Source organism: Ruditapes philippinarum, unplaced genomic scaffold (genome assembly GCF_026571515.1).
Source record: "Ruditapes philippinarum isolate M1 unplaced genomic scaffold, ASM2657151v2 ctg4779_1_1_1_1, whole genome shotgun sequence".
In the NCBI taxonomy this organism is placed as follows: Eukaryota; Metazoa; Mollusca; class Bivalvia; order Venerida; family Veneridae; genus Ruditapes; species Ruditapes philippinarum.
This window is the reverse complement of record NW_026851801.1, coordinates 115,443-135,741: the sequence shown is the minus strand read 5'-3', so window position 1 is coordinate 135,741 and position 20,299 is coordinate 115,443. Positions and strand designations below refer to the sequence as shown.

Below are 20,299 nucleotides of genomic sequence, written 5' to 3'. Positions count from 1 at the left end.
TGGAGTTTGTAATGATTAAATAAATCGGCTTGTTTTTATCTGTTTTTTGTCAAACATGTACCGAGTTCTTAGAAACAACATTAATGTTCCTGGATTCTGTTTATAAGAATTGTATGGTTAAGCCTTAAAGCATAGCTCGTCTATGTTTCTCGAATATATAATAAGTGGTGGATAAATTTATGTTGGAATTTACTTCTATGTACATGTATACTTGATAGGGCCAAAATGTTTAAACGTCAAAAAATTCTTTAAAAAATATAGTTAATAATTATGATAAGTTTTGACAAATTTAAACAACAATTTCACGTATTATTCTATAAAAATGAAGGAAATAAATTATTACATGTGTTTTCATATGATATTTTCTTTGTAAATAAAGTCTATGTAAACATCACATTACCTGTTGGACAATCAGCATTTTTGGGATCTACACAAAGGAAGGACCTCCTGTCAAAAAATGATCCAAGTGCACATTCACGACTGAAAGCGCGGACAGAAGCACCATGTTTCACACATTCAATATAAAAATGACAGTGTACAGGATCCGGTAAAAGGCAACGGTCATTTACAAACACACATCCTCTGCAACGTTCTGATATAAAATGAAATAATAATTATATAAAAAAAGATTCAAAGATTTTACATCAGTATTATTTACAAAAGAACAGAATATATATCATATGCATCTCACTTGTTTGCTTGTTATTGTTTTTAAAATTTGAAAAAAAAAAAAGACATCGATGAAACAATGTATATTGGAATAATGTAGTAATTTAAGATTATATAGTTAATTAAAACCCCCCCCCCCCCCCAAAAAAAAAATAAAATAATATTACAACAACAACATCTTTTGTACATATCAATAACAATTATAGAATACATACCATCCATGTTTATGTTGATTTTCTTATTGTTTCCCTGTCCACTATCCCAACCACTAACATTTTCTGCTGATCTCGGTGCCCTTGTAGTAGGATCAATCTTCGGCATAGGCATAAAAGTATGGCGGACCTTAGTGTCGAATATAGGTGGAGGATTAGGATCCGCGGTTGCTGGTGGCGTAGGTCTTGGTGAAGATGTTATCGGTTTCATTGTTGTAGTTGGTATTGTTTGAATGTAAACAATTGGCACTTGGGTAGTAGCTAACGATATCCTTGGTGTGGGTGTCGCCTGTGTTGTTCGAACTTCTGGCAAAAAATTTATATTGTATGGCACCGATAAATGTCCATGTAAGTTATGTAATTCAGTGGGCGCCTGCCAATGGGTTTGGGATGTTTGTGGAACAGATTCTTTCTTTTCACGATTTTTTCTTCTTCTCAACATCGCAGGCGCCTTAAAAATCTGAATACTTGACAGTTGTACGTTTGGTTGGTATGTGTGATACATGTTTCTACTGTTTATCTCTTTACTTTGAAGAATCGTTGATTGTCCAATTCTAGAGGCTAGAGGGAATTGGTTATTCTGTCGATCAATTTGCTGATTTCTGAGTAGTTCTTGCTCTTTTTGTCGTTCAAGTTGCCGTTTTTGCTGTTGCAACAAACGTTCACGTGCTTGCTGGTTAAGAAGATCTCTTTGGTTGTTTTGTTGTTGGAGTAATTGTTCTTGTTCTTGCTGTTTAAATAATAACTGCTGATTGTGTTGTTGTTGCTGTTGTTGTTGCAGCAGTAATTGTAAACGAGCTTGCTCTTGCTGTTTACGTAAAAATTGTTGCTTCTGTTCCTCTAACTCTTGCTGTCGTAGTCTACGTAACCGTTCCTGTGCTTCTAGTCGTTGTTGTTGCTGTAACAGAACATTTTTGTTTTGACTTTGTTGCAGTTGGAGTAAACGTAAACGATCTTTTTCTGAAGTTTTAAAAAGCGTTTTTGTGCTCTGTAAATTATCATTCTGGTAAGCTTGTTTATTAGATTGTTCTCTCTGTAAACGCAACATCTCTTGTTGCTCTTTGAGTTGTTGTTGCTGTTGCCTCAGCTTTTCTTCTTGCTGTTTTATGATTTTCCTTTGAAGTTCAATACTATTGTGCTGTATAGATAAATCACGGTTAGTAGCAGTGTTCTGTAATGCATTATTAACGTTGCTTCCCGTACCATGTAAGGCATTTACTTGGGATTGTGGTGCAGTATTGAACTGTTTTTTATTCATTGGTTCTTCAAATCTTATATTTATATTTCTAATAGGTTGTTGATTCATATTATTTGTTCTTGTTTGCAATGGTGTTGTTGATGGTGTTTGTTTCTCTGGGTGATACCACTTCCTGTTGAATCTTTCTCTTAAGCTAAGACCTGAGCTTGATTGGGCTCTCGAAACTGGTTTATTACCATAGACAACTGGTTTGAATTTTGCAGTTGTATATCCTGCAAATTGTGGCGTTTTCTTTGGGTTTACATTATAATTGATGATAGATTGTGGCTGTATGTTTGATTTAAGATCAATTGGTCTCGTGTCTATTTGCCCTTGTCTTTGTTCCTTCAAAACTGTTGTTCCAGATAGCTTTTGTCCGGAGTTAATTCGTGACACGGCGTTTGGTTTTACACTCATATCATTCATCCAAACTTGAAGGGCATCCTGAACTTTGTTTTGATTTTGCAAGTCTCTGTTTTGAGGTAGAAGTTTCGACAAAGATGTCATTGGTGGTGTAGGAGGTAGATTTGGTTGTAGACGAGGCTTTGGTTGCTGCAATTCGTCAAGATGTGACAATAAGTATTTTGAATCAAAGAAATGTCTTGTCGTAGTGAATGGTTTTATTGTTGTCATATATAGTCTTTGAGGTACAGGTTTAGAATGTCCGATATCCAACTGTGATCTAAAATAATTAGAGTCAAATACATTCTTCATTGTCGGTTTCTGTGTCGTAGTTTCAGTTAAATGAGATAAAAGGTATTGCGCATCAAAAAATTTAGGTTGACCACCTGCCTTTTGCAACTGATAAGAAACGGGTTTTCTTACTGCTGCTACATATGAAGGTGTTGTTCCAATATTACTGATACCGTACCTTTTTCGTAGATACTCAATGAAAGCATTTGATCGCAAATCCTTTTGTTTTGCGGTATCTCGTTGAATGTATGCCGGTTTATATGTTGTTGTTGGTTGTGTCGTAGTTGCTTCTTGGCCAGAAGGAAAGAAAACATGGATTCCTTGCGAAGGTTCTTTCGTTAACTTTTTCTGTTGGTTCGTCATTTTAAGAGCATATGCTGCTAACTCTGCAACGTTCATGTGACGCGGGTGTAAGGTAGTAGTTGTAGACCTCCATGAATAAGGTGACATAGTTGTTGCAATGCTGTGCCAATTTGTACGTCTATTAGGGCGGGTTGGTACCTTAATTGGTGGTGGCGGCGGGGCTTCCTTTGTAACTGTTTGCATTCTTTTTGTAGTTGTTTCAACATATGGGAAACTGCCGTCATGTGGACCGTATTGATCAGTATAAACCGAAGGCCTACTTCCGCCTGAGAAAATGGGAGGGGGGTGATCCATCGAAGGTAGATGCTCACCTATTAAAATTTGTCAAAATAAAAAAAAATATAATTTTAACATCACGAAGCTAATGTTAGGGATAACATAACGATTATAAGATGTCGGATACCAATTCAAAAAGCTTAAAGGATTTATGGATGAAGGAAATTTGAAAGAAAAACGAGTAAATACTAGCTACCGCCCAATCCCGCTTGCATAGACTAAAGCAGAATTCAACATAAAAAAATGAAATGGTACAAATTCGAATTTAGAAATATCCGCAGATGTGTTCATACAACGGTTATCACGAAACTTTAAATATGACACGATACACGATAGCACCATTTCATAAAAAGCGGCGTATCTACCCCACAGTAACATAATGCATAATTTAAACAAAATAAACCGTACGCTTAACGGGTTATGGACACTTTTCTGAAAAAAAATGTTGCATATTAGAATAACCTCTCAGAAATGAGAAAACTCTAAATAATCTATTATATTATCTTTTTGAAAAAAAAATCCTATTGAATAGCATTCAGTCACCATATCACACAATCTAAATGATTGATTCTACTCAATATGTTCGAAAAATGTATAAAAATGTTACCTAACTCCACCCATTCTAAACACTTGTTTGACTACTTTCCTACTGGGCCTAATTCTAAATTTCCTAACATTTACCAAAATGAGCTGCTTTTTATGATATATTTAGCATTTTGGTCGATCTTGTCAGTCAAATATCAAATACTTTTACTATCCAGTTTTTATTTTATAAGGCTTTGAAAATATCCGGTACCATATTTGTTATTTAATTGAACATAATTTGGCTAAAAAATACCTGTGATTATTATATACTTGAAGTGAAACGCTATTTTATATCCAAAACTGATCTTGGAAATACATAAATAATGTTAAGGACAAGAATTTGAACCTTCTTGGATTTAAGCATATGACCCTCACATTCACTGGCAGTAATCTCAGCCTTTCAATGCGGATGTAATGAATAAGGAGGGTTAAACCTGAAGGGTCAGAAATATGACATTCTGAGGGCTCCAAGAATAGTATCAATTATGTAACGAAAAGTAATTATGAATGATTAATTTCAATACTTGTTTCGCTTAATATTGTATTGATAAATATTTGCTATTTCATATACGAGTAAACTCGTATCGCTAGGAATTTACACACAGATTTCCTTGTCTTTTCAGAGCATCTAAAGAACCTCAAAATGTGTAAAGTGAAAAACATTGGCGACAGAACGATATGCCTCAATGGAAATAGGCGATACATTGATAACATATTTACTTTTTTTACAACCGATAGATGTTTTAATTACTATATAGGAAGCTTACGCTAATTTCAGTAGAAAACTAATCTATGATATACAGACATTTTAAAATATATGCATACCTGTCTCTGGCATGTGTCTTCTTTGTTCTGGTTCTATCGTTGCAGGTGGTGACGTCGAAGTGACGTAATCCAAAAATGATGACGGTGTTGCAAACATATCAATCGGCGTTTCAGTAGTTGATTCTAATCCTGGCACATTTACTGGAACTTCAGGGTTAAATTGGGTCATTCCGGCTGTTGTTGTATCGGGGTCAGCAATGTTCATCGGAGGCGAAGATTTATCTAAGGATCCTAACTCACCAAAAAGATCCGAAATTTCGATGGTTGTAGAACCTTGAGATTCTATGAAATCAACAGACGGCTTTTCTACGGGTGGAGGCGGCAGATCAATAGGAACCGGAACGGGTGGAACATCAACGGGGTTTCTTAGAACTGATTCCGTTCCAATCGATTCCACAGGTGTATGTGTCATATTCATATTACCTGTATCGGGATCTATATAAATGTCAACTTTATCAATATATGTTTTATTTTTTGCACTTGTGCCGTTTGTGTCTACAGAAAATGTAGTGTTCATATCAATCTGAGGAAAGGTATCAGACATATTAGTTCCTGTGTCACTTAAACTGACACTTGGTTCAAGTGCAGGGTCAGAACCTATCGGAGGCGGTGGCAAATCGACCGGTGGTGGTAAATCAATGGATGCTAGACCTGGATTATTTATATCAATAATTCCATCTAGGCTAAAAGTTAATGAATTTTGTACATTGGTATTTTCCGTTACAGGTAACATTTGGTCTGTTGTGGCATTCAACAAATCGAAAGATGTTGACTTGTCATGTAATGTAGCATTTTCATTTATTTTATCTATTAAAACATTTGTATCATTTAAAGCATCGAATATTATATTTTCATCTAATATGCCCGTCGTATTGTTTGCTCCATTTAATACTGACTCTGGCAAAGATCGTACATCTCCAGCAGACGTATCTTCAGTAACAGATTTTGTCAAATTATTAATATTATTTTCGTTTCCGTCCGATATTATACTAGTAATATTAGATAATGTATCAGGAGTCAAATTTGTATCGGTAGAAACAGTTGTATTAATGTTTTCATTTGCTCCTTCAGAAGTTAAATTGCCTTCAGAGTTTGTACCAGAGGTAGAAATAATTGAATCGTTTGTTGCAGAACTAGAATCAGTAGATGGAACTAGCTCCGCCGTTTCATTGTTTTTCACTGTGTCCTTTGGCATTGAGGATTCATTGTTTACAGTATCTACTGCTATTGTGCTTTTATCAGTTTCAGGCTGCTGATTTCCCGTATCTTTGACTGGTGAATCTAACGGTGGTGGAGGTGGGAGGTCGAAAACTGGAGGAGGATCTAAAGAATAAAAGAATTTAGCTTCAAACAAATGTTAAAACAGTTTTGTAGTATCGATTGATTATGATCAACAATGTAATGAAAATATTGTAAATATATCTTCAAGAGAAATTTTCACATGAAAGAAAACTGTTTCCGCGCAACCAATAAATCATAATCGTAGTAAAATCCATTGGACAACAAAATGCATATAAATTCATTACAAACCGTCTTGCAAGCAGGCGATATCTTTAAAATGCGATGTGCTGACAGAATAAGTTCAAAGGATAGTAATTAAAAGATTGAAGGAATGAAACATATTTTTTATATATCCAAATTAAATCATTCTACACAAGCTCAGCGAGTATTGAAACATCGCATTGTATACATAGTGTTTTTTTCCCTCCCGAAATAAGATGGCCTAGATTATGTGAATGAACTTTTGTGTCTATATTTTATTTCTTATTTACAATGTCTTAAATGAAATAAACATGTGTATCATTTCCATTTATAATCTTCAAACCCCCAAAGATTGCATATTTTACGTTATAATTATTAACGCTTAAAAGTAAAATATCTTACAAATTGGTTTAGAGTTTGCATACCGCATGTTGTAAAAGAGTTATCATTAAACATACTATATTTTATTCAGACTGCAATGCACACATTGCATCTTATTTGGTTTCAAGAAATATACGTTTTAAACATTTCAAACTTAGCAAGCATTTGAAATGATATATTAAAATATTAATGAATGTAGTCAATTTTCTGCAAGAATGAAAAGTAGCTTTATATCCGTCTATAAACAGATTGAATCAAGCGAATCTTGTATCACTTGCGTGACAACGAAAATTCGTATTATCTATCAATTTAATTCAACAACCACATGACCTTTTATCTGATTATCGTTTGTCAAATACCGCTCTAAATTTCATACTATACGCTACGCAGCTGTTTTAATTGGATATAAATTATTATAACAGGTAAGTATAAATGAACATGTATGACAGCTGAGATCATCCTTACATTCATATGTAGGAAATGTCAAATGTGAAAATTTGAAATGTTATTACTAGTTCATACCTTGGACCTGCAAGAAAGACATTGAAAGTGTTACGCCTTAAAATAGTTGTGTATGAATACTGGAAACACCATCTTTTTTTACCAGCCTGGCCTGGTTCTATTTTATCTACCATACCAAAAAGGAATGTATAATATATTATCAGTAATGGCTTTTGCATAAAGATTCTAATATTGGTAACATTTAAAGAATATTGTTGGATAGGCATCAAGCACATATAACAAAGTATGATGAAATTATACCATTGCCTAAAAAAGAGGGAAAACCCATACAGCAACATTGACCTTTTCTTACAACAATTTAAACATGTGTAAATGAATTCATGTGAATGTAACAGTTTCATTTTATTTGGTTAAGAAACATTTAAACTTACATGATAATTTGTTAAATATGCATTCAGTCACGAGGACGAAACAAAAAGTTGCCGATTCATTCCTAAAAGTTTAAACTTACATAATAGTCTGTAAAATCTTTTACAGATATTAATTACCAATTCCTTATTTCTTTGTAAACATCTAACTACATGTAATTTAATTATTTTTTGATAGTGTTTCAGTCGCTGTGATAATGTCACGCTCATATGGAGCTGTTTTTGTTTTATTGGTTTATGAAGATCACCTGTATCCCTATTATCATCATTCCATGTACCAGTGGACACAATGGAAATGAGGACTCACTGCGTCATGTAAGCTGTTTAGAGTGCAATGGAACAATTTAGCCGACAAAATTTTGATATTATATAATCATTTTTTTTCACTTATTCTTATATACGCCAGTTATCTATATTTATTAAAACCGTGTCAAGGTTTCAGTCTGCAAGTAAATCATAACAATTATTCATTAACATTGGTCTGTTGCAGGGCTACATCAAGATTATATTATATTAATTTACCAATGAATTGACTATCTAGAATGCATACTGTTAAACTGCATAGTATTGTATTGTAAATGTAATAGTTATGTAGACCTTAACTAGTAAGGAAGTAGGTTTAACTGAATATGCTTGACTTGCATTTCCTGCAATTGTAAATGATCGATTGAACGGTGTTACACACTGTGTCTGAATACTGAGAGATGGAAATGTAATGCTTAGACATAACAAATAAAGAGGTTATATAAGATTGAATTAGATAGTGTTGACGATTACAAACGTGTGTTTTATGTGCTTGAAAGACACCCATGGCTTTATCTTAATCACATTTGCAATGACAGTAAAATTTAAATTTGCCAATGTCATGATTTTTTCACATAACGTTTAATGCAAATATAGAAAACATGGTAGAAATGTTACACATGTAACAGATACATTATTCTAGAGGTTTCCTTGTTTGGAGACCGCAAAAATATAAGTACGTTTAATGTTTATATATACGACATTGCAGTCCCTAAATATCTGACATTTTATTAACGACATTCGAAATAATGTTAACACCAGTATCAGCTTTAACGACGTCTATATTCTAATTATTTCTGATAATTTGTATTTTATTAATCAAACTTGCATCTTTATCATGTTAACACATTAAATGTGGTTTGTGTTACATCAAGTTCATGGTTTCAAATAACTTGAATTTTACATTCCTTCTGTATGTTTTAGCGCCTGCAATTTGTTTGATGTGGCATACACTGAAACAATGTCATTTGGTACAAAGGGGATACAGTACTGTTTACATTTACAACTATAAATACAATGCTCTGCAGACTTTATGTGTACAACAACAACAACAACAACAACAACAACAACAAGTTGTATAACAATGTATATTACTAGAATGCTCATTTAGAATTCATTCATCAGTTCTCTTGTAATGAATTAGCATCAATACAGTATGTGTTACCCTAATGTTCTTTATACCATGACTAGCAATTGTTCATCCTGTCTGTTGACGGGTGATTTGTTATTTGAATTAAATGAGCCGCATCATGACAAAACCAACATAATGCGTTTGCGACCAGCATGGGTCCAGACCAGCTTGTGCATCCGCGCAGTCCGACCAGGATCCATGCTGTTCGCCAACAGTTTCTCTACTTATTATTGGGTTTGTAAGCGAACATCATGGATCCTGATTAAACTGCGCGGATGCGCAGGCTGGTCTGGATCCATGCTGGTCGCAAACCCATTATGTTGGTTTAGTCGTGACGCGGCTCAAATTATTTCACATGTTTTGACTGAACTTAAATATTCCTGTTACATGCCAGTCATGTGTCGATTGTGACATGCTAATATCAATTATTCCGACATCTGACTATTAAACCCTTGTTTCATAAATTTAAATCATTAATAATTAATTTTTCTCAATTAAGCACATGACACAAATCTTTCGTTCCACTTCAAGTACCTGTAGGAAATTGAATTAATTTATTCATTTTATAGAATTATTTTTGTACTGTGTCACTTAGCAACACGTTTTCTCTTTCAGCCCACTCAAAATAATGTTTACGAGACCAATTGAATTAATCGATATCTACTAATCATTAAACATTACTTGACATTCTGATAGAAAATTTCAAAATGTCACAGCATGTAAAGACTAATTAAGTGATCGTTGACATTTCTTACGCTCAAAAGAGCCACTGTTAAACAACACATATTTAGAGAAGTAATTAATAAGTTGTAATAAGTTATATGATCACGTATACATGTGTTACCTGTATCATATACATCATATTATATTAGAACATAGTTAGTTAGTCATTGATTGATCACGGGCTTTAATGACTGAGAAAAATGTCGTAACCTTTAGAAATAAATCATAGTAAAGTTAATGCTTAAAGTTAATGTTTGATATTAAACATGTATTTAATAGAATTATTCATAAATAAGTGAAAATTCATGATAGATCTACTTTTACCTAATATAGAACAATTCATCAGATGCCTGATGCAGAACCTCCTGCGTTTGCATGGGATTAGGGGTTCAAGTCTAAATTGGGGCGAACTTTGTATATTTTTTTTGTTTTTCCTTAGGAAGATTAAGTCATCTTTTTCATTTGTTAATATTTTGAATTTAAATATATTTCCAAATTGATATGTACCTTATAGTGCTAATTAAGCAAAAATATGGCTAATTTACAAATTAAATTGTTTATATTTCAAAATCTTGATGGTCAATCTCTCTATTTGTTTTGTTTAAACGTTTCGAATTGTATCTAGATGATTGTCATTTGAAGTTATAATAATGACTCATTGTTAGACAAAATAAATATGACCGGTTTACTGAACCTACCCTCTTTCTATTACATCAAATCAGACACCTGTTAACTTTGTACTGTTCAGATATGCTTTTATTTGGTTTTGTTTCTTTTCATTTCAAAACTATGGTTATAGCTTACCACTTCTAAAGTTAAATAAAGATGAAATCGGCAAAACTGTTCTGATACATATTGATGTTGTTCTGTATAACTGATACAAAATTCAATTAAAATCGTCAGTATTTTAACAAACAAGATGGTAAACTTTTGCGTGTTTTTATTTGTGTCTAGAATATGATAAAGTTTAATAATGTAATGTTTTTAAATGACTTTTGTAACATTGTCAATTATACATCTAGTACCTTGAATATCAACAATTGTTAACACCCAGACATTCACACACGATCAATTGCAACGAAATAATAAATTATCTTTAATTTGTTGATTGTTTTGTTTCTTGTTTTAATAAGTTTTGCTTCAGACAGCGTAACATTGATGAACAAAAAACACAATATTATCAATTAATTACATGTAATCTGACCTTTACACAATATCCCTCATTGTCATACTATTTTAAGCTCAGTTAAATTTTCATATTAGGTTTTTGGTTAAATTGTATTTGCACTGCCTGACCATCAATTTTTGTTAAGAACGATTAACAAGATCTGATTTCGCCCAATTCTCGCACCTTCTCAGGAAGTTTGGACAATTTATATCCGCCTAGTATCACTCTATGTTTGTCAATATAACCAATGCCGACTAATAATCCCACATTAAGCATTCGTAAGACACGAATAAACATTATCTGACACGTAGAAACCTTATTACTTTCATAATAATAAAGGAAAACACACGAAATCAAAAGAAAATCGTAAAAAATGTAGCAACGTCATTTTGGGGGTATTTCCTGTTGACATTACATGTATTCAAAATGATAAGAAAAATGTTCCACGCGGCATAGCATTGTCCGATCGTTGAAAAATTAGCATGTCCTTTAAATCGGATATTTTTTTAGAATTAAGATTTAGAATTTAGATTTTTTTTTAAATATTAAGGATGTTTAATGTGATGAGCAAAGAGCGGTTGAAGATTTTTTCACAGTGAGCTATCGATTGCACTTGGATCCTAAATTAACTCAATAACTTTTAAAATGATAACCAATGGCTATGGTAGAAAATGTAAATTATTTGACGTGCGCCGGCAACTCAAACCAATGTCGTTAGTACTGAAAATTTCTAAGTAACTAGGGTAAATTTTTTGTAAATGATTTGTTGTAATGTTAAATAATAAACTTAACGGTTATAATTATGTGTGCATTATCTTTCTATTGGCGTTAAAAATAAACCGGCTATAAAATTTGTCACGGACTTTTGGGACAACCCTCGTATACTTAAAAACGTGACCATGTGCTTAATCTTTTACTATTAAAATGTCATATATTGTTCTCGTCGTAAAAAAGTAATATTTGATTATTTAAATAGGCATATGGATACCTGGAAGAACGCACAAAACTGCATAATTGCAAATTGAACGAGCTTATTTTTAAAGCTGCACGCCTTTAGATGAGCCAAAATCTTTCAAGAAAATAAATATTGTGAAATATCAATAAGATTTTAAGAAACATTAAAACATTCAAGATCTTAGTTATATTTCACATGTTATGTGCGGTTTTAGACTAATTTTGCAGTATTTTATCACCATATTTTTACTGCGTTACCAACGCAGTAATGGCTGTTTTTGCATATCTTGACCACTTTTTGTTATTTTTCGTGAATTGTAAGTGCCGACTTTAATATGTAAATTACTTTATTTGTTCACCTCACACTATTTTACTTTTATATACATTTCTAGAATGTTCATGAAATTTAACATGAATCTGAAAGCGTTCTGCTTTAACAATTCCTGTAAATGTCGCTACTTCTTCCCCCACCACCCGAAAGCAAAGGGAGAAGGAGCCTTGATACAACATTCTTTTATTAAAAACAACAATAATATATAAAAATAATGTACGTTTAGTAACAATATGATGTTTCGTTGTGACAGTGATTTTATAAAAGTGAATATAAATCTAAAAGTGTAAACACAGTTTGTCGTTGTATGAATTAAAATTTGTTTTTGTTCTCGACCACTGTATCCACGTGCATTCTTGAAGTATTTTCATTGAAATACGTTTGCATTTTAAAAGCTAGTTAAATACTTAAACTTGTCTATTTTTTTTTTAAATCTGTACGAGACCAACACTCTTTAACAAATACTGACTGAATAGTTGACAGTGCAGACGATGAAATGTACATGTAATCATCTGCACATGTGACCTGATTAAATTTTGTTGCCGACAGCAGGGTAAAGGTTGGGCAAGACGTTTTATTAATAATTTATGAAATCTAGTAACACTTAAAACAATACAAACTATTAACCATACTGAGTTGTAATTATAAGATTGTGAAGTGTGCTAATTAAATACTTTGCTTAAGACAATGGAACACATTAACGTTTATTAAGGCAAAGTAATTAAAATGTCTGTCTGTCCCATTCTGCGAGTTTTTGAGGCATCATTTCAAAAAAGTATCTTTGTCAACCTAATTTTATTTCGGTTGAAGTCTTTCATAAAAGACACCTGAAATAATCTGAGGTAATAAAGTATATTTTAATGCAAAAATTAATATTCAAAGCAAGAACTTTATAACTAAACTGCCTTTATTCCAATTTGAACGAGACTGTTGTGGGTTTTATATTAAAGATTCTCTTCAACTACTGGCTAGCATGAAGATGTAAAGCTGTAGCATGTTGAAGTGAATTAACTTTGTTCCAGGTATGTATTTGAGCAAACATGTTACCGTCAACAGCCCCTTTTATTGTTATAGAGAGAGTACCTTGCAAGTTTTAAGACAAGTTTTGAAATCACTAAAGAAGCAAATATAGCACACATTTCATTTTCTTATATATAAGCACAATCATTTTATATTTTCGATATCATTAAATCCAATTTTTGTAGCATAGACCTACCATACAGGTATAATTGTAAACAAATTATCGCCAATAATACCCGCTTAAACGCACATGCGAGCACAAATAAGCATTCAACTGTTTTTTACTGCAGGTCAATAAAACTCAACTTGAATCTTCAATATAGATAGTCACATTAATGAAGTATGCTGTATTTTCAAAATTATCGTTTTATTGCAAATAATGAAAAACAAAAATGATATGATAGATTAGAAATGACATCATATTTTACAGTAACTAAACAGTTATACACAGATATAGACAAGACTGATTAAAAAGGCCGCATCAACTAACGCTTTGTATGAACCCACCATTAAACGTCAATGTGGGGCATAAATCAACCTTTAAAACAATTGGTTCAGTAAATCACACTCAATCCGTACTTCAACCTCTGAAAAATTATATGACTTGACGGCGTTATATTGATAACATCAATTTCAATTTGATATATGGAATACAAGTTCATCTTTGTATTTTTTATTACAGCTGAATGTTTTATGTAATAAATGACAAACGGCTGAAATCTTAACATAGTTTACACATATTTTAGACATATTTATACTTGTATAGGAATACGGTTGGCCTAATAAAGGTGTTGGGATTTTAAAGATGTCTGTTGAGGCATAAAACCTGTCAATGGAATCAAGAAATATAAGGAAACCGCAGCCTCAATTGACCTTTAACTTATTTAAGAGTTAAAGCACACTATCTTGTTTTAACTCCATACATATATTTGTTTCAGTATTGCATCCGCGTGATTAATGTCATTCAACGTTATAACACTCATCAACGGAAACCGCACCTAAAATCAATTAATATTATACCATTCGATAAATTATATAACCTATTAACAGCAATCTAACACAGCCTGTTTAATCCATTCTCATCTTTAAATAAATATTGAATCTTCGCAAATAAAAGTATGAAATGAAATTAAAATTAACTTTATAGCTTTATTTATTTTTTGGAGTGGGGTGGGGGTTCACAAACATGATATTGTTTATATTTGAATTTGACTGATAGACAATATTTCATGGGTATAATAAGATGATTATATGGTTAATGCAGAGTATAATTGCTTCTGCGAGAATTGACAATTATTGAATATTTATATAATTATTACACAGAGTATAGATTAACGTTTCGTTTTAATTAACGAATTGATGTATATCGTTTTCCTTTTTTCTTTTTGTTTATTGTTGTTGTTTGTTTTGTTATTGTTGTTTATGTTTTCAAAATATAGACACGATATTAGTTTAGAAGAGTCTCAACCACACGTACTAATAATAATTAAAATTACATGTTTTCAAATGGTCATTCGTGCAAAGATACTTTTATAAAAGGATATTTTTAAAATTTGTTTCAAACATATGTTGTAGGCATGAACTTTTATTTCTATATCTTGAAAGATGGATTACCATTACTGATACACATAAACTTCTTCACAATTAAAACACTGAAATAAAAAGGACTGGCACTATCACGCTGTTTGCAAAGTTATATATTTATATATGAGCCGCGTCACGACAAAACCAACATAGTGTGTTTGCGACCAGCATGGATCAAGACCAGCCTGCGCATCCGCGCAGTCTGATCAGGATCCATGCTGTTTGCTATCAGTTTCTCTACTTGTAATATGGTTTGTAAGCGAACGCATTACGGTGGTTTTGTCGTGACGCGGCTCATATTATTTTCTACCAGATAAAAGGTAATTAGGAATAAACAAGTAAAATCGCATACAATAAATAATAAAATATGAATGATAAAAATAATGTTACTATGTACAAACATTGTAGTTAAGACCTTAAATCTTTAAGTGTGAAAAAAACTATAACATACTAAAAATGGTAATTACAATTTGTAGTGACAACATATGCATGCTTAATTGTTAATACAGATGCCTGTAACTGATTGGTAATTACAATACATGACAGATGACCATGATTGATTGGTTATAAATGTATATGAATGTGGTTATCTATGATGATGATGATTTATTGGCAATTACTGAAAAGAAAATGGTCATTTCAGATGATGTGACTAATTGATTATAACTGTATATGAATGTGGTTTTTACAGATAATGTGATTGATTGATTATAACTGTATATGAATGCGGTTTACACACAATGTGATTGATTGATTATAACTGTATATTAATGTGGTTATTACAAATAATGTGATTGATTGATTACAACTGTATACGAATGTGGTTATTACATAAAGTGACAATTTATTGGCAATAACTATATATGAATGTGGTTATTACAGATAATGTGATTGACTGATTATAACAGTATATGAATGTGGTTATTACAAATAATGTGATTGATTGATTACAACTGTATACGAATGTGGTTATTACATAAAGTGACAATTTATTGGCAATAACTATATATGAATGTGGTTATTACAGATAATGTGATTGACTGATTATAACAGTATATGAATGTGGTTATTACAAATAATGCGATTGATTGATTACAACTTTATATGAATGTGGTTATTACAGATAATGTGATTGATTGATTATAACAGTAAATGAATGTGGTTATTACAGATAATGTGATTGATTGATTATAACTGTAAATGAATGTGGTTATTACAGATATTGTAATTAATTGATAATAACAGTATATGAATGTGGTTATTACAGATAATGTGATTGATTGATTATAACTGTAAATGAATGTGGTTATTACAGATATTGTAATTAATTGATAATAACAGTATATGAATGTGGTTATTACAGATAATGTGATTGATTGATTATAACTGTAAATGAATGTGGTTATTACAGATATTGTAATTAATTGATAATAACAGTATATGAATGTGGTTATTAAAGATAATGTGATTGATTGATTATAACTGTATATGAATGTGGTTATTACAGATATTGAGATTGGTTGATTACAACTTTATATGAATGTGGTTATTACATAAAGTGACAATTTATTGGCAATAACTATATATGAATGTGGTTATTACAGATATTGTGATTGATTGATAATAACAGTTTATGAATGTGGTTATTACAGATAATGTGATTGATTGATAATAACAGTATATGAATGTGGTTATTACAGATAATATGATTGATTGCTTATAACTGTATATGAATGTGGTTATTACAGATATTGTAATTGATTGATTATAACTTTATATGAATGTGGTTATTACAGATATTGTAATTGATTGATTATAACTTTATATGAATGTGGTTATTACAGATAATGTAATTGATTGATTATAACTTTATATGAATGTGGTTATTACAGATATTGTAATTGATTGATTATAACTGTATATGAATGTGGTTATTACAAATAATGTAATTGATTGATTATAACTTTATATGAATGTGGTTATTACAGATATTGTGATTGATTGATAATAACAGTTTATGAATGTGGTTATTACAGATATTGTAATTGATTGATTATAACTTTATATGAATGTGGTTATTACAGATATTGTAATTGATTGATTATAACTTTATATGAATGTGGTTTACAGATATTGTGATTGATTGATTATAACTTTATATGAATGTGGTTATTACAGATATTGTAATTGATTGATTATAACTTTATATGAATGTGGTTATTACAGATATTGTAATTGATTGATTTTAACTTTATATGAATGTGGTTTACAGATATTGTGATTGATTGATTTTAACTTTATATGAATGTGGTTTACAGATATTGTGATTGATTGATTTTAACTTTATATCACTGTGGTTATTACGGATGGTGACTATTGACTGGCAGAAACTTTATATGAGTCTGTTTTTTACAGATGGTGACTATTTATTGGCAATTACTGTATATGAATAGTGTTATTAACAATAATGACTGATTAAACAATGTCAATTATTTTATACATTTGCTTTATTTAACCAAAAAGATTATTAATGCCGTGTATGGATCTAGACTTACATAAAAAAAAAACGTTTTGTGAAATCCATTGAATAATGTAAACATTAATTCAAATGTTCGTTGATTCTAAATAACACTTGTTTACATATTTATGGCTATGAGAAGAAGTTGATAGTAAATGTTCTCTTACCTTGTGTGTAGACATTTGACAATGAAATAATAACAAAAACAAGGAGGTATATGATATTCATGGCTCTTGCGTCTGGTCTGGATACCAATCTGTAAAATATAAGAATGAAGTGTTGGATCATCATTAAGTCCTTACGTAGTATTAATAGATTTTTAGCCCGTTTTACACCGTTACAATTATGAAAACATATAATTCTGAATGATGAAACAAAACATTCACGAATATATTAAACGGGAAGAATGTTAAGCTTATTAAATGGCAATGTTGTTATTTTGTGACATTTTGTGACAATAATGATGTTTTTCATTCAATGTGTAAAGGTGATACATACATTCGGTTCAACAACCACGTCTACAGCTTATATAGCTGCTTATACGCGAGTGTTAAAAAATCTAAACTATAAACAATGGTATTTGTAATGTTTAATGACGTATTTCGAATGAAACAATAGTTAAGTATTGTCAAAATAGGCGACTATTAAGAGAATATACGGTTGATATAGCAACAATAATGTTTCTATAATCATTTGTAATTATGAATTGGTCTTTGTGTTTTTTACGGTAGTTGTTGTAGTCGAATGACAATATTTAATACTACAAAATTTCACTATAAAATTTTCAATTATAGTACATTTAGATATGTGTCAAACGAATACAGTATATTATCATATTTTGTTTCTATTTTGTTTTTTGTTATGCATGTAATTGCTGATTTCGTTTTTACAGAGACACGTCTGATGAGAGTAAAGTCAACTTAAACGGAAAGTATCTACAAGGTCCTCGTATTTAGATCTTCATTTTTATCATATAACAGATCGCTTAATAATATGGACCGTGTCACGACAAAACCAACATAATGGGTTTGCGACCAGCATGGATCCAGACCAGCCTGCGCATCCGCGCAGTCTGATCAGGATCCTTGTTGTTCGCTATCAGTTTCTCTACTTGTAATAGGATTGGTAAGCGAACAGCATGTTTCCTTCACTCAATATGTGTCATTTTTGATGTCACGAGTTTTAAGGTATACCTATAATGATACATAGGGGCAAGATGGTTGTTTCTCACTCTTTATTTCTTTACGAGTTAGAAACCTTTCAAACCAAGTCCGCGTTATGATATAATTGTCTTATCGCATTACATGATTAAAATATGAAAATCATGTAAAATGAAAGAAATGAAATTGCATAAGGTACGGTTTGATTAAGCATATTTATAAAAACGCTAGTGCTTCTGTAAATGAAAACCGTCAATTGCGGCTTTGCTTTTATTTATACATAATTAAGATTACCAAATAATAATAGCTGTAAAATAAAGACAAATTAAGGAGCAATAAACGTGTTAATTAAACGTAAATTATGGTTGGTTGTGTCGGTAAATCTATTTTTGTAAATCTACAGATATAAGATATATAATGTATATAATGCTAAGAGAAATAATAAAAGATATAATCCAACGGTTACAAATATATATAAAAAAGAAGTATTTTAATAAATTAGTATTAAGTGTCTCAAATATATTTCAAGTAACAATAATAAATCTATTGAAGTTTGAATTAAATCGAATCAAACCATTAAAGAAATCGTCAAATATACTTTTTCCCGTTAATATCCGCTGGTAGAGAGAAACTAACTTAATTCCGAATCATTGCATCCATTTAATGACAATATAAAACATATAAATCAGTATGATATACCTCCCACAATAATTTATTTAGAAGATGCTTATCCGTTCATGCACAAGTTAAGATCATAGTTTTTTTCATGTCTGCATTAAGCTCCAAATATTCGACCGCTCGTTTCGCCAATGACACCTAAGCGTCACCGCCCCGCATTCTGTAATGTCTTGTCCGTCATGCTACGTCAGATAAGAAGAGTTAAAATGGTAATTCCATCAGCACGATTTTGTTAGGCCACAGTTTTAACGTAACGTTAACTTAACGTAAAACTGTCAAAATATGAACTAGTGGTTGTTAACGTAGTCGCGGTATAATTAAGTACGGTAATTAAAACATGAAATATAAAAAAAGAATTAATAAAAATGTCATATGCATCTTATATTTTTACAACGAATCTAAAAATATTTACTGTGTATAACTCTCAAATGACAGCTGTACTTTGTCCACATATACACCATTCCTCTCTGAAAATTTGAAATATATTCAATTACTTATATTAATGGTAATACTTTTATCTTAAAATACAATTAATTTTTAATATTTTCTTCTGTATAGTAAAGGACAACCAGATATTGCTTACAAAAGGCTTCAATGTACATCTAAGGCAAACTGTTAAAATGTTAACAGCTAAATACCTGCCTTCTTTCCCTTTACAAAAAACTATTGTTTGAATGTTGAAAAAGAATACTTCTTAAATATATTCATGAAAGAAATACGTTCGCATATTTCCGTAGTCAGTGCCACATGTACATCGTGAAACTCCTACTTAATTTAAAGAGTAGAACGTTTGTTACATAATTTTTCATTCTGTTTACGTATGAAATTCATGGTTTACTACAGAGAGATACTAAATTCAAAATTTATAGGTCATCTTTTGGTAGATGATAACCTTAAAGGACATGAATGCATGGTGACATGTCTGTGGTCCGTACTCTGAGTGCCTGAAAGGGACCATTATTAAGCCTAGAACACGCACGCACGCTCACACACACACGTACACGCATGCACGCACGCACACATACAAACATACATACATACATACATACTTGGGAGTGGTTGACTAGTGGTAAAGGAGTCTTTTTCTCAATCTATTTCGGCCCTACTCAGGTCAC

The 20,299-nt window shown here is 31.4% G+C and overlaps 1 protein-coding gene across 5 annotated transcripts in view; it reads right to left on the bottom strand.

Moving 5' to 3' along the window:
* The window catches only part of LOC132740001 (uncharacterized), a 30,868-nt gene extending 11,425 nt beyond the window's left edge, over window positions 1-19,443 (bottom strand). For 2 of the 5 annotated variants that reach the window (XM_060727855.1, XM_060727885.1), the window contains exons 1-5: window positions 19,206-19,442; window positions 17,514-17,602; window positions 4,861-6,183; window positions 885-3,485; window positions 401-592 (exon numbers count right to left, since the gene is read on the bottom strand). In XM_060727855.1, the coding sequence (XP_060583838.1) occupies window positions 401-592; window positions 885-3,485; window positions 4,861-6,183; window positions 17,514-17,574 (4,177 nt within the window). In that variant the 5' untranslated portion in view covers window positions 17,575-17,602; window positions 19,206-19,442. Of the gene's footprint in view, window positions 1-400; window positions 593-884; window positions 3,486-4,860; window positions 6,184-17,513; window positions 17,603-19,080 lie in introns of all 5 variants that reach the window. The other 3 variants (XM_060727877.1, XM_060727862.1, XM_060727869.1) reach the window with 3 other exon arrangements.
* Window positions 19,444-20,299: the final 856 nt, after the last annotated feature.